The sequence below is a fragment of the Sinohyriopsis cumingii genome, chromosome 18 (genome assembly GCF_028554795.1).
Source record: "Sinohyriopsis cumingii isolate HCF-2022 chromosome 18, ASM2855479v2, whole genome shotgun sequence".
In the NCBI taxonomy this organism is placed as follows: Eukaryota; Metazoa; Mollusca; class Bivalvia; order Unionida; family Unionidae; genus Sinohyriopsis; species Sinohyriopsis cumingii.
In genome coordinates, this window is record NC_142978.1 from 73,900,151 (window position 1) to 73,915,836 (window position 15,686).

A 15,686-nucleotide genomic window follows, 5' to 3' on the forward strand; every position below is an offset into this window, starting at 1 on the left:
TGAAACCCGTGACCGCCATTTTGGAGAGTGGAGATTACTACCCAGTTACTTTAAATAGCAGATATCAACCAGTGCATAAACAGTGACCACGTGATCTGACGTAATTGTCATTCGCAGAAATGAATGTAGTATCTAATAGGGGGTTTTCCCGGAAGGTGGCGCTACAAAAACCGGCTAAAAATGGCTGATGTTTACAGCAGGTGTCAAAAGGCACTTCCATGCAAATGGAGTAGAGGCGTCCAAAGACGCTTGCATGAGGTAAAGGGTTAACAGTTAAACCACTGTTTTAAAAGTGTGCAAATTCGTATAATACTGTGATTAGTGATTTGTGCAATCATGTAATCTGGTAGCATGTGTTCTATTGGAAAGGAACAATTCAAGCAGCTTGACAAGACTTGCCACTACACTTCTGGATAGTGTATACTCCTATTGCAATAGAGAACATCCTGAATTGAGATATGGCACATGCTGACAAAATCCCAACTTTATGTACCTAGTTGTCAAAAAGCCTCACCTGATCAGGTGTACCTGTAAACATCCAGTATTACGATACCCATTTGTAAATTTGTTCAAGTGTTGCTCTTGAAACACTATTGAAGTTCTGCTGAAATGCTCAAATGACAGAGAAACTACGCCATTTGCAGCGCTGAACCATTTGCCTCCTAAATCTGACTTATTCCATTAACTCTGTTCAAAGAACGTTCCTGGAACATGTGGTTTTTGTAATATCTTTTGACATTGATCTCAGGTCTCACTGGATAGTTTCGTATTTTGACACCCCCCTAATTTTTAAGGTAGAAGGCATGAACCTAATTATCACAAGCCTAGCATTTATAAATTCACACATAAGCTAAATCTATAATGTGGTTTAGATTTATTTTGAGTTAGGCTTGGAAATAGGTTGGCTCGTTGTGACTGCCTGTCACAGTTAGATGAGCACTGGAGATCAAATGCGTAACTTGGGCTGCATATGAGCTGCCGACTTGGCTTACGTATTTATGTGTCTGCTACAGAGGTAAATATCTAAAAATCTAGATGGTTGAGGGGTGATGAAATGTATGCTAATTTGTTATAGTACTAGTGAACTTTATTCATGCATAAGGCAGTGTTGGTTCAGTATAAAAACCACCAGTTGCATCAGGAATTAACCTGATTACTGCAGTCAGAATCTCACATGTATGCTTTCTACAAATATCATTAGTTTGTTTTTATCTGTATCTTCAGTGTAAAATTATTCTCATTTTTCTGTAATTGGTCACTGTCGGATGAAAATTCACCAGATAAACTGTCCAGTGAGACCTCAAGGCAAGAACAAGTTTTACATGTTTCAGGCCAGGAATGTCTTTGTTGCTAATAACAAAAGAAATGTTTCTTCACTTTAAGTGGGGTTTTTTTCTCTGCTGCCCAACATCCTGCACAAAATCAGAAATAAGTAAATACTATATATCAGCTAATTGCAGATGTTACATTCCCTTTAAAAAATTGTATTAATGAAAACAAGGGTTGCTAGGATGGAATTTAAAACAGTCTGTAAAACTCTAATATATGGCATAAAATAAAAGAAAAGTTGACGCAAAATGTGGGAATTTATATCATCAGATCTTCACATGTAGTGGAATAAATTCAATGTGTACCTATATCTGTACATGTAGTGGAATAAATTCAATATGTACAACTAAATCTGTACAAGCAATGGAAATAATTCAATATGTACACCTAAATCTGCACATGTAGTAAAATAAATTAAATACATATCCCTAAATTTGCACATGCAATGGAATAAATTCAATGTGAATACCTATATCTGTACATGTACTGGAATAAATTCAACATATATATCTAAATCTTTACAAGTACAGTAGTCCCCCTCTTGAACGGTCCCCCATGACCTGCGGCCACCCACTCCTTATGGCCAGAATCCGTTGGCACCGACAAGTTTGTGTTCAAAAGTACCCCTCACGAAAGGCCACCCGGCTAACATGACCAGCAGCCAGCATATTAGTGCAATAATATAAAATTTACCCCTCATAAGCGGCCGCATTTTATTTTAATATATATCCAGAACCAGTATTTTATTCATAACGTGTGTTAAGTAATCCGATTTCTGTTTCCCGATGTCAGGTTTTCGTTACTGATACAAGTGTTGACTGAAGTAAATGTACCACTAAGGTTAATATTATATCATTTACGCCTCACAAGAAGCCACATTTAGTCCATAAAGCCAAGAAAGACTCAAATTTTAATCCATACAAAAGGGTAAGTACATCTAATCCAATTAGCCTTACTACTGTGTTATCATAAGATGTCCAGTTTAGTTACTCTGATAATTGTTAAGATTACAATTATTGAACAGTATTAACTGCTGAGAAGTGGCAGCATCGATGTACACTACACAAGTCAGCAACAAAACGGTTTGACAGCCTTTATGGCTTCCCTTAGTAAGACGTTGAGCTTGTTCACTTTGATAATTAGTGGCTATTACTACTGACAATAATTGTCAAAATTACAAATCCTAACGGCCGTGAGGTCAAATATGCGTGACATTAATGGTGCACATCGAAGCTGTTTTGGCTTCACTCACTTAGTGTAAAGAAATGTATAAAAACAATAGGGTACCAGCCTGCGACTAACTAATCACGTGACAACATCACTTCCTTTAAAAACACACGGCAATTTGTTTAGATGCATAAAAAATTGTTTTATCAGTATTGTAGTTGGCAACATGAATAACTTACTGCAAAAAGATCAACATGTCATTGAGGAAAGAAAAGAAAATTTCTCAGTTTAGAAGAGAAAGTGAAAGTAATTCAACTTACCAAGAGGTGGGGGAGGTCGAGGATCCTTGCAGAAAACTAATGTTGGAAAGACTCAGATAAACAATATCGTGAAAGATAAGGAAACAATTCTGCAGAAGTGGGAAGGTGAAATGGATGGAGAAAGGAAAATTGTTTGAGCCAGGACATGTTTGTATCCTGATTTAAATGACAAGAAAAAGCAACAATTTTGTCAGTTGAATTGGGATATGACGACTTTACCACAAGTAAAGGATGGTTGCACAGATTTCAGGTGCGACACAATATTAAGTGTTCTGTCCTTAGTGGAGAATCAACTGATGTTAATAACGAAGTTGTCGAAGATTAGAACAAAAGACTAAACGATATATGCAGGGGATATGACAGCAAGGGGATTTTTAATTGTGACGAGACTGGTTTGTTTTTTAGACTGTTACCAACAAAGTGACAGATGATGTGATCTGTAACATAATTATAAAGACAGTTTTAAAACTATATCAATGGTTATTCATAACATTCTTTTGAAAATGATGAAACAGTTTGTTTTACATTTATTTCACAACATGCATGTGATTTTTTAATGAAAATATTAAATGTTTTAGAATTAAATGTACTTGTGACTTTCTTCATATGTATTTACTATTCGCATTTGCCATCCCCCTTTTGAAAGGCCACCCTCATTATAAGGCCACATCCTAGCTGTAATAGGGGTGGCCTTATATGAGAGGGACTACTGTAGTAAAATAAATTCAATATACCTAAATCTGTACATGTAATAAAAAAAATTCAAAACGTGTACCTAAAAACTGTACATGTAGTGGAATAAATCAATATGTATACCTAAATCTGCACATGTAGAGAAATAAATTCAATGTGTACCTAAATCTGTACATGTAGTGGAATAAATTCAATGCGTACCTAAATCTGTACATGTAGTGTAATAAATTCAATATTTATACCTAAATCTGTACATGTAGTGGAATAAATTCAATATTTATACCTAAATCTGCACATGTAGTGTAATAAATTCAATATACCTATATCTGCTTTCTTAAGGCTTTCTCCTGGATCATGATAAAGACTGGCCTCCAAGTGATGCCTTAAAGAGAAATATCAAAGCAACTTAGAAAATCAAAAGCAGAACAGTTCTGCAAGATATAGAATAAAATTAAATCATACATTCTTAATTACTGACCATTTAATTTGAGGTGGGGCTTAAACAATAGCTTGAAATGAACATTTTTTGCTGATCATTGTACAGAAAAATTATTGTATCAATGACACTAGTGAATGAAATAAATAATTTTAAAGAAAAAAATATCCTAGTTGAAATAAATACTCCCCTCCTTTTGGAATGGTTGGTCCCTTAAGTAAATAACATGATATAGGCATTATTAAAGTTTGATTATTAAGATCAGGGTGAGCTTTTGCAAATGTTTGTAGCTGTCCATAAATGTAATTTATTATACATCGCATCCTTTACGCTAACAGAATACCTTGTACTAGATTAGTTTCTAGCATGTGTCTATTTTCATGTCAAAAACATACAGTAAGACAAAGGACTTAAAATTTATCAAAAGTATCTACTCCCTTTACGTTCCCCTTGCTTCACTCATTTGCCTTCCAAATTATATATAGTTAAATCTACTGAATAAAATATTGCTGGTTCACAACTATCTTGATTGATTCTGCAATCATAAATTTTAGAACTGTATAAACATTTTAAAGGAAGCATTTTACATAAAGAAGTGTCTTGTCTGAAACCTAGAAAAGATCAATACAAAGAAAAAACTTTGTAATCATAGTTTAACAAAAAACTAATACCAGTGTGACATCAGATCTAGAGCCAGTGTGACATCAGATCTAAAACCAGTGTGACATCAGATCCAAAGCCAGTGTGACATAAGATCTAATACCAGTGTGACATCAGATCTAAAGCCAGTGTGACATCAGATCTAAAGCCAGTGTGACATCAGATCTAATGCCAGTGTGACATCAGATCTAAAGCCAGTGTGACATCAGATCTAAAACCAGTGTGACATCAGATCTAATGCCAGTGTGACATCAGATCTAATGCCAGTGTGACATCAGATCTAATGCCAGTGTGACATCAAATACGAAGCCAGTGTGATATTAGATCTAATGCCAGTGTGACACCAGATCCAAAGCCAGGGTGACATCAGATCTAAAACTAGTGTGACATAAAATCTAACACCAGTGTGACATCAAATCTAAAACTAGTGTGACATAAGATCTAATGCCAGTGTGACACAAGATCTAATGCCAGTGTGATACAAGATCTAATGCCAGATTGACATAAGTAATAACAGTGCACAATAGTCGTTCAGGCATAATATACACCAAACAATTGCAACATAATCCATCTTTTCCACCACGAAGAAGAAAAAGACCTTGGATTTAAATAGTATCCATTCTTAACTGCCTTCAAGTCAATGCCCTCATTATGTCATAATAACCTTACCGATGATGCAGTGATTCAATGACATGTCATCACAAATAGCTATGTAAGAAACAGTTAAAGAACCACTGAAGCATAATGATTTCCTCATTTTTTGACATTCAAAAGTTACAGGATTAACATAAAAAATTAAAATACTTATTGATTTTTTAAACATCATCAAATAGTATTTTCAACACCTCAATTTCGTTATAAGGAACTATTCTTTGCATATCTGGCCAGATATTTGTCTGCCATATATGTTTCCCATTTGGAAAGTGTCACTACAGTTACCTCCAAGTCTCTTGTAGTCAGAGTTTAAGTTATTCCACTCACATCAGTATAGGATAAGGCTGTTCTGACTGATATGCCAAACAGCATGGACTATGGCTCCTACTTACGATCATAATCAAATATCACAGACCCTGATATACTGGCACACTATGCAATGGCAGTCAAATACCAGAAATCCTGATCTATGGCACACCATGCATTAACAGTCAAATACCACAAACCCTGATCTACTGGCAGTGGCAGTCAAATACCACAAACCCTGATCTACTGGCACACTATGCAATGACAATCAAATACCATAACCCTGATCAACTGGCACACTATGCAATGGCAGTCACATATCACATACCCATCTAATGACACACAATGGCAGTCAAATATCACAAACCCTGATCTACTGGTACACTATGCAATGGCAATCAAATACCATAACCCTGATCTACTGGCACACTATGCAATAGCAGTCATATATTTCAGACCCCGATCTACTGGCATGCAATGGCAGTCAAATACCACAAACCCTGATCTACTGGCATACTATGCAATGGCTGTCAAATATCACAGACCCTGATCTACTGGCACACTGTGCAATGGCAGTCAAATACCAGATTCTCTGAGTCTGCTGGCACACTATCAAATTGCAGTCAAATACACCACTCCCTCGATAATACGCACCCTGATAACTTGCAAACCCACTTATAATGCGGGGTTTGGCATGGATCCCATTTTTTAAACCAGAAAATACCCATATTTCTTGAACTTGAAGAAAATCTCAATCAAAACTGGTAACTGAAATGCTGATATATCGCTCATTTTATGGTCTAAAATGGTTGATAGGACCTGGAAATTTTAATCAACATTTTGAAATTATCAATTTTTATAAAAAGTCATAAAAACATTTTCTTTCCAAATGACATTCTTAGTACAGCGTAATTAAAGATATTCAAGGAAATTTTGATCAGGGAAAATGTCACTTATGCCTAGTGTAGGCAGTACATTAATATTTAAATGCTAATTAAATGATCTTTATTAAGTGAAATTTGTGTTTTAATTCTATCTTCTCGTTTCTTTTTAAGTGTAATGCAATGTGTATTTAAACATAAAATGTGTCAATCTACCATAGCAGCTATGTCTGCAAGCATTTCCCCGAGAACCTAATTAAATGCTGACCATGTTTTGATAACTGACTTGTGGAAGTATCTGTATTGTTGCACTGCATTTAAAGCAGGCCTCCTTTGTATGATCATGTTAATTACATCTTTTGAATCAAATAAAGGAGGTGGAATAAAAGAAAAGTTAAAAGCATGCAAGTCCTTCATACTTAAATTGTAGCGACTCACGGTAATACATTGGGTGAACTCACTTTAGTTGATCAATCGAACACTGTTATAAATGTTATTGTGTATATACATAATTAAACTACATTAAATTAACCAAGTCATTCATAACTGTGATCAAAAATAGCAAGGCAAACAAGCGAAACAAATACTTCATAAAATAACGAGTTTGATTTCACACATACGGACCATTGTGAGCAAGTGTGTTTCAGAGGATTCCTGAACTGGCACTTAGAGATGTCCTCAAGGATGATAAGAAGTTTCACGATTACTTTCAATGAAATCTCAACATCAATACTGTACTAATTGAACAATACAAAAATTGAGTTTCAATTTACATGATTGTCTCAAGAAATGAATGTCGCTAGTTTTTGAAGAAGAAAAAAAAGGAATCTTGTTTGGTGGTGCATCAACAGTTAGTCTAGTTCCCTGCTACTTTGACTCCTGACTTGACAGTATACTATTAGATAACACCCCAAGAAGCAGACTAATCAACAAACAAAAAGCAGTGACATCATACACAAATCTTTTCGCATACACATGATGGTTGTTGAAATCAGTTAGAACGATCTTTCACATGTTGGAAATTTTGAAAATAAATGTTTTTTATACAGATTAATGAACAACTTCATTAGAAAAAGTGCATTATTAACTATTATTATCGACATGGTTGTAAAACAAGGATTCAGTCATTAAACAGCCCAATTACCTTACCCCACTACAATTTTCTCAATGTCCAACCAAATTTTTTTTCAATTTTTGGAGGACCCTCAGTAACTTGCATCCTCACTTATAGTGCGTCTATGTTTGTGGACCCCATCGTGCGTGAGTTATTGAGGGAGAGGTGTACTACAAACCCTGATCTACTGACACACTCTGAAATTGCAGTCAAATACCAGAGATATGAGTGTACTGGCACACTAAGGCAGTCAAAAACAACAAACCCTGATCAACTTGCACACAATAGCAGTCAAATACCACAGACCCTGATCTACTTGCATACAATGTAGATATGATGTATCTTGTTTTTGCAGGCAAGATAAAAAGCAAATAAAATCAATGTAGCAAATGAACCAAAAAGCTTGAAATGGCTACTGTTGGCCACTAGACAAAAACCATAATCTAGCTGTACAATAGATATAATGGAAAGGGTTTAATGACACACCTGCATAATACAGGCTGTGTGATGCTGACAGTACAGTATCACCTCCATTATCAGAAATTCTCATGAGAAGACTGGATAATTGGGATTACCAATGTCTATCAGATCCGGGAAATGGAAAATCACACCCATGGATCACAATTTGTTGGCAGGAACACTGTTATCCAAAGTTCCTGACCTCAAATTCTAACCCCATGGGTAGAATATCCCCATCCCACACCACAGCATACAACTGATTATATTTCTTCTGTCCCTATGCAGAAAAAAGTGGTAAAAAATGAACAACAGATCACTGGCATGAACCTAAGATAGAAAAACAAAGTTTTTTCTGAACATATCCCCTCACACACAGCATAAAAGAATATTATGCAAACATGGTGGTAGTGGTAGTAGTTGTTATCACTGATAACATTCCAAGTTATTTCTGGCAAGATTATTTAAAAACTCACTTTTTTCTGTCACCAGGGTGTAATATTCCAGGGGTATCAAGAAATACCTACAAAATATATAATATTAAATAAATAGAAATGAATGTTACTGGTCCAAGTTTTTGTTCCACCTTAGAATTTCTGAAAATAAAAGTATCAGGCTGTTTTGTATGATTTCAATAATTCTATAATTTCTCAAGATGTAACAAGCTAGCCAGTTAGATGCAAGGTCATCCCACTATCATGAGTAATCACATTTTTTTACAGAACCTGTCAAAGACATGTACTTTTCAAATTTTTGTGTGAAAAACTATGAATAAAATTAGGTCTTTTCACTTCAGCCAATCAGATACAGGATATTATCATAAAAATGGATCTCACTCACTAATGAGGGAACACAGTTTTTTCAGACACTGGCCCATACTGATTCAAATCCCATTTACCCCAAGGGCCACATTTTTTTCAGACACTGGCCCATACTGATTCAAATCCCATTTACCCCAAAAGCCATATTTGTTTATCATTTGACACACTGACAATGACTGCTGTAATTGAATGGTTGTTTACTCTGCGAGTGATTAGGTTAAAATTTACACTCTGACCATGATCATTTAATCCAATAAGAAATGCAAAAATACTTTTACGGACCCATATTTTCTATGTTTGTCTCTCAAAACAGTTTACACATTACAGAGTACTTTAGCAACATGTGACTTTGTTTACTAAAAACTGAGTCAAAGTTTTGTCCAGGTCTTGATGTTAACCAGTATTCAAACTAGTTTGTAATGTACTTCAGCAACAGTTTTGTATTATTTGTTCACTTAAAAGTTTAATTCAGTTTCACTGAAAACTTGTATCAGGTCCTGGTGTCAACCTGAACTCATTATCAAAATAATTTATGCTTTATATTGCATTGCAATAACAACTGTGTTAGTTTGTTCACTCAAATGTTGATTCCATTTAATTTAAAAGTTTCATATTCTAAACTCGGAATCAGTTTCATCTTAAAAAACAGCACATTTTAAAGCAAATTGTTTCTCCAAAAATACATAATAATAATAATAATAATGAGGACTTTGTATAGCACCTAATCTTTAGAAGCTCTAAGCGCTTTATAAAATTAGACAATACCTGTAACATAAGAAACATCTATAATGATATGATTACAAAAAACAAACACCATGAAATTAGAAAATATAAAAAACATGCTGAAAATATTTAAGGTAGGAAACATTATTAGGTCTTTAAGTTTGTTCTTGCAGTCGATGCCTGATCAAATTAGGTCTTTCCCAGCTGGAGCATATAAAAGGCAATAACCACTGCCCATTACCTCCCTTTAATTCCACCAGATGTTACTGGTGTTAGTCGAGCACATGACCTACTTCAGCTACAATACTAGAACTTGAGGAGTAATGTCATCTTTCCAACCCTGACCAGGATGAAGTCATTTTCTTGTTCCCTGAAATATGTGCTTCTGGTAATGTTTGAGAGCGTGGACAGGATCTTACAAGGATGCGTCACCTGAATATCTATTAAAGAGAGGGAGCCTATGCAAACTTGCTGATTGCCCACGGAAGGCACACTATTCTTCATAACAAAGCCAGGTTGCACCACTCAAATAAAGATATTATCTGAAATGAAGATAGCTCATGTCCAACTGAAAGCACATGTATCTTTCTCACCTTGCATGCCAAAACTAAAGCTATCAACAACAAAAAGTTTTGTATGATAGTACCTTCATCATATGGCCCTGGGACAAGGCTCAAATTTGTCTCAGCTGAGCTTTGTCAGGATGCATGAGAGAATCCATTTTTTAAAAATGAGTGAGGGACTGGTCTATTCAAATCAAAATTGGCTAGAAGGTCTGTTAGATCTTTATCATAATCAATATCTTGTCTACCATGATGCCAGACTGTGTCAGATATCATGGAATTGTAGCCTTTAACTCATTCTGCTCCAATCCCGCCTGAAGGCGTGATGAGGCTGTACCCTACTTCTAAGCTCTGCAGTATCAAGGTCATTTAAGATACACCAAAGTGGATGGTATTACAAAAAAGCAGACAGATATAGCTCTACAATGACACCAAATAATCTAGACGTTCTAGTTGCACCCCAAAATACAGAGGGCAAAACCTAATTTTTTGGACCTGTTCTTTTTCACCCAAAATTTGCCTGTGGTCAGAATCCGATCTTGTGTCCGGATTTTAGACCTTTTGGCCTCAGATCTAAGGCAGACTAGTCTGAACTGAACACAGACAGGTGAACCTTTGCAAAAACTAGGAAAAGGTTGGCATTTGGAATAAAGAGTTTTCTCCATGCGAAAATGATGGGTCCATTAAGCAAAAAAAAAAAAAAATAACTCCAACTTTTACCCTTCTGCTCATGCGCAAGCATAACAAACGATGAAAACGATATTTTTAATACAACTAGGCATTAGGCTAATGGAAAATCTGTTGAAAGTCGATGTATTAGGATGTATTCAGAAATAGCCCCCAAAATGTGTTTCCTACTTGCATTTCTGGCGAAAACAACAAAACCTCCACGGCTGAATGAGGTAATGGTAATTCGGGCCAACCTTTTCTCCTCATTAAACCAGAGTAAAATATTCAGCCATTTCTGATACTTATACCAAACACTCAATATGCACTACTTTCCCTTCTAAATCTTCAAATTGGTGAGCCTTCTTGCTTGTGAGATTGTCTCCACTATCAAAGGTGTGAATTCTTTCCTTCACAATAGCCAGGCATAAAGGTGGAGTTGGTCCAGACAGCGATGGAATGCCTGTGACTGCAGCTTTCTGAAAAGATTCTGCTTCACAGGAATCTTCCTGTGTAGATCTACCACCATTTCAATGACTTGTTTCATCTGACAGGGGCAATCTGTTTACAATTCTGACCACTCAATTTCTGAATGATTTTCTGTACAAAGACGTCCGCTATTGGTTGGAGTGTCCACCTCAGCAGGGGGTCACAGGTTCGAACCTGGCCAAGTCATACCAAAGACTTATAAAAATGGTACTAACAGCTGCATCACTAGGCACTCAGCATCAAGAGTTAGTGTTAGGTCTGGTCGGCCTAGTGTCAGCATAATGCGACCGGGTGGGACATCATGCTACATGTCTGCGGCATGACGCCTCAGTGCTAGACATCACTATAAACTGCCACACTGCAGACAACGTAGCGATGACTGAAAAACTTTTAAAACTACTTTAAAAATCCAAATCACATATGGTACAGAGACTGTGGGCGAGTACAGACACTTCTGAATTAACTAAAAGTGTATCCATGACCCTAGCTAGGCAGTTTGTGATACCATCTGTCACAGATAGGTGGATTATTACAGATACATCGGCCTGGCAGTTTTCAGACTTGACTGATCATGAGTCGGAGGGCACAATGTATGGCTGGATGGATCAGTCAGCAGTCAGGATGGTTATCATACAGTGTCTTAACTGACTGATCATTAAAATTTGTAATAAACCCCATGCACCCTTACTTACTTGCATGGAGGCCATGTTCAGGCCAGTGGAGAGACTTAAGCCAAGTTGGCTTTCAGAAAAGCGGGTACACTCCCCCATAATATTGATGCTTATAATTAAGCAATGAGACTGGTCCAGAGGCAACTTTTGATGATGATGCACATGTAGCTTCAATGATGATCTAGACAACTGAAACTCCTGGCTCCTCCACTTCTACTCATCTTACAACACAATTTCTGATGGAGGGAGGGACTCCAGCAATCTAGCCCACCAAGCTCACTGCTGATCTGATTCCAGACTGAATGCTCAGATTGAGCTGTTTGATGCTGGACGTAGTCTTTATCTGTCCATTTTTCACTGTTTGATGCTGGACATAATCTTTTTCTGTCTGTTTTTCACTGTTTGATCCTGGACGTAGTCTTTATCTGTCTATTTTTCACTGTTTGATGCTGGACGTAGTCTTTATCTATTTTTCACTGTTTAATGCTAGACGTAGTCTTTTTCTATTTTTCACTGTTTGATGCAAGACGTAGTCTTTTTCTGTCTATTTTTCACTGTTTGATGCTAACCATAGTCTTTTTCTGTCTATTTTTCACTGTTTGATGCTGGACATAATCTTTATCTGTCTATTTTTCACAGTTTGATGCTGGACGTAGTCTTTTCTGTCTATTTTTCACTGTCTGATGCTAGACATAGTCTTTTTCTGTCTATTTTTCACTGTTTGATGCTGGATGTAGTCTTTTCTGTCTATTTTTCACTGTTTGATGCTGGATGTAGTCTTTTTCTGTCTATTTTTCACTGTTCTGCATACAATAGTAGACCACATGTCATGGAAACATTGCTTATCCGTGAAGAGGTACACATAAAGCAAATTAAGGCATGAGTCATGGCTATCAACACAGTGAGAAAGAACATGTAGAGAGAATGACTAATGCAAACCACAACAAGCAGCAACGATAAGTAGCTGATGCACACAGGCCAGAATAGGTAAGTTTGACAAAGGTCACAAAATATTTGTTAAAAATGAAAAATTATCACTACCACAAGTGGCTTTTTCTGGAGGTCTCTGCACAACATTCATAGATCAACAGCAAAAGCTGAAGACCAAGTTTTGAGTGCCAAACAGATGAAGAGATCGAAAAGTGATTACATAGTTTAAATAAATCTGAAGGAAATCTGTCTATAGTTTAAATCATACATCTTTTGTTTTTGAAAATAAAAGAATATGACCTTTTTAAACGTTTCACTACATGAGTGAACATAATTATTTTATGAAACTCAATCTTGATATAAAAGAAGTCTTAGTACATACAATCTGTGTGTTTCCTTCAGTAAGAACAGCTCTGGTATTTTTTCTGGTAGTATGCACTTTCTTTGACACAGAGGACACCTGCAAACACAAAGTTTACAATGAGGATATCACTAGAAAATGTCTGATACTTAAGTCATGTGGCCCAGCAGTTTACTGTGTTACATCATTAAAGATGTGCATTGTATGTATGCATGCTTATAATATGATGATGTTGTTGTTGTTGTGGTGTTTAATGCCATTTTTCAGCACACGATAGGCTATATATGGCGGCCAGTATTAATCGTGGAGGAAGAACCCAGTAAAACCCAGGAAAGAACCACAACCCACGAGAAGCTACTGGCAAGCTTTCTCACATACCCACATTGTCCAAATCTGAGACTCGAACCCATGCAGACAGAGGTGAGATGTCAGTGATCCATAACGGAGAGTGCTTTAGACCACAGAGCCACTCGGGGCCCTACTTATAATATGAGTCCAACTGCAAATTGCACAGACCCAGATCTGCCATCGCATAATGCACAGGAAAGTCTGGGGTTGTGCAGTTTCTTAAGAATAATCAGTAGAACAAACAATACAGACCCTGAACTGCAGGCATATTATGGTATGGTAGATCAGAATCTTTGTTGTCTGCAGTTTGACTTGACTCAAAAGCAAGTAGAGACAGTACCTACACATGAAGCTGTCCATGGTATGCCAAGCCCACACCTGAGATAAATTCAAAATCCAACAATGGTGGGATAAAAAGGTATTGAAATAGGCAGAAAGCAACAAGCTTCAAAACTGATTTTAATCAATCATGTGAACAGACATTTGGAAGGACATGAAATCCAGTATGAGATAAACTTCTGCCAAAGCGTTATTGATAAAAAATACTTTAACAAGAGAATAACTGTAATAATACATTAAAAGGCAAAAGGATATCCCACTTGGGTGCTGGGTGCAATGTAATTTTGAAATTTATCAGACCACACGGACAAGAGATAAAGAATCTATGTTGGGGTTTGGGCCGAGACAAGGAAATCCCAGTCAAGGGTTTATATTATTTGTCTCCCCACAAGGCTTGCCTGAGTGGGGAGACATATAATATAAACCCGCAACTGGGATTTCCTGGTCTTGGCCCAAACCCCAACGTACATTATTTTTCTCACCCAATATTTTCCTTTAAAGTAAAAAGAATTATGCACAAGTGTTCACATCCAATGTTTACATGTGGCCCATTAATATAAATGTTAATGAGGGCTGTGGTGTTACCGTTGCATCTGAAGTACACAGTTTATACGCGTGAGCAAAGAAAGATAACAACATAAAATGTTGCATAATAATGAGGTATTATCACATTTAATATATGGATGTCATATGAAATTGACAATAAATAATTAATATTTATTACAAGAAACTGTTTTATTTTCGTCAGTTCCAATTTTGAAAAGTTATATTGTAAATAATAAAATGATATTGGCTACTCAGCTCTACTGTACTGTAGTTATACTTAGTACAACCTGTAACGAAGAGTAACATCTTTCTTTAGATTATTCATGGGTAATTAGAGACCTGTGTCACTATCGTATATAACTATTCTTTTCTTTGGAGGAGGTAAAACTGTTTGTGACATACTTGTGTTGTCCTTATTATTGATTGTAAAATTACCTCTGTGTATAATAGACCCTCCAAAAACCGACTCTAGCGGATAACCATGTGCTAAACTTTCAAGTTCACGGATTCTTTGAAGATTTATTTTTCTGTCTTGGAAATATGGCAAGTGCTACAGTGAAATTTGCTTATGGAATTATGTGATGACAGATAAATGATTCCTTCTGGCTGGTAAGTGTATTATTTGTCATTAAATATTGTCGGTATATTTTTGATTCAACACAATGGAGATGCTTAACAAAATTAGAAAAAAGCATGTTTTATATAACACTTGTCTGGCTGTTACTAAGTTTTCCGTAGTTGTTAAGAGAGTTGGGAGGCTATGAAGTGTATAGGTCTATAGTCTATATGCATGGAGCAGTGTTTTCTATTATTAAATGTAGCTAACAGTATATACTTTGTTTAACACGAAGTATTTAAAACTAGTTAGGTAGCTTTAGCTACATTTAATGATGCTGATTTAAAATTATACTGAGCTAAGACTGCATATAGGATAAAACTGACCATGCTGTGTGGAACGAACAAGCATAAAACCAAAATGCTTGACATCATATGTGTTTGTCTTTGTCTCTCTTGAAATGTTTTTGTATAGTGTGTTCTCAAACATGGATTTAACTTAAGTTACTATGTTTTTGTTATATATTTTTGTTGCTGTTCTTGTTGTTGTTTGACTTTAGTACAACTACGTCAGGCACAGCAGAAGACAACAAGGGTTTCTTCTTTAAAAGTAGTTCTGAGCACGTGGACACCTTGACTGAGACGAGATGACTAGACT

General features: G+C 36.2%; 1 protein-coding gene across 2 annotated transcripts in view; it reads right to left on the reverse strand.

Annotated features, from left to right (window-relative positions):
- LOC149776984 (GTPase Era, mitochondrial-like) overlaps positions 1 to 15,686 on the reverse strand; it is a 48,177-nt gene that overhangs the window by 21,580 nt on the left and 10,911 nt on the right. For both annotated transcript variants that reach the window (XM_089941719.1, XM_089941720.1), the window contains exons 4-6: positions 13,262 to 13,339; positions 8,493 to 8,539; positions 3,830 to 3,891 (exon numbers count right to left, since the gene is read on the reverse strand). In XM_089941719.1, coding sequence (XP_089797845.1) covers positions 3,830 to 3,891; positions 8,493 to 8,539; positions 13,262 to 13,339 — 187 coding nt within the window. The remainder of the gene's footprint in view (positions 1 to 3,829; positions 3,892 to 8,492; positions 8,540 to 13,261; positions 13,340 to 15,686) is intronic.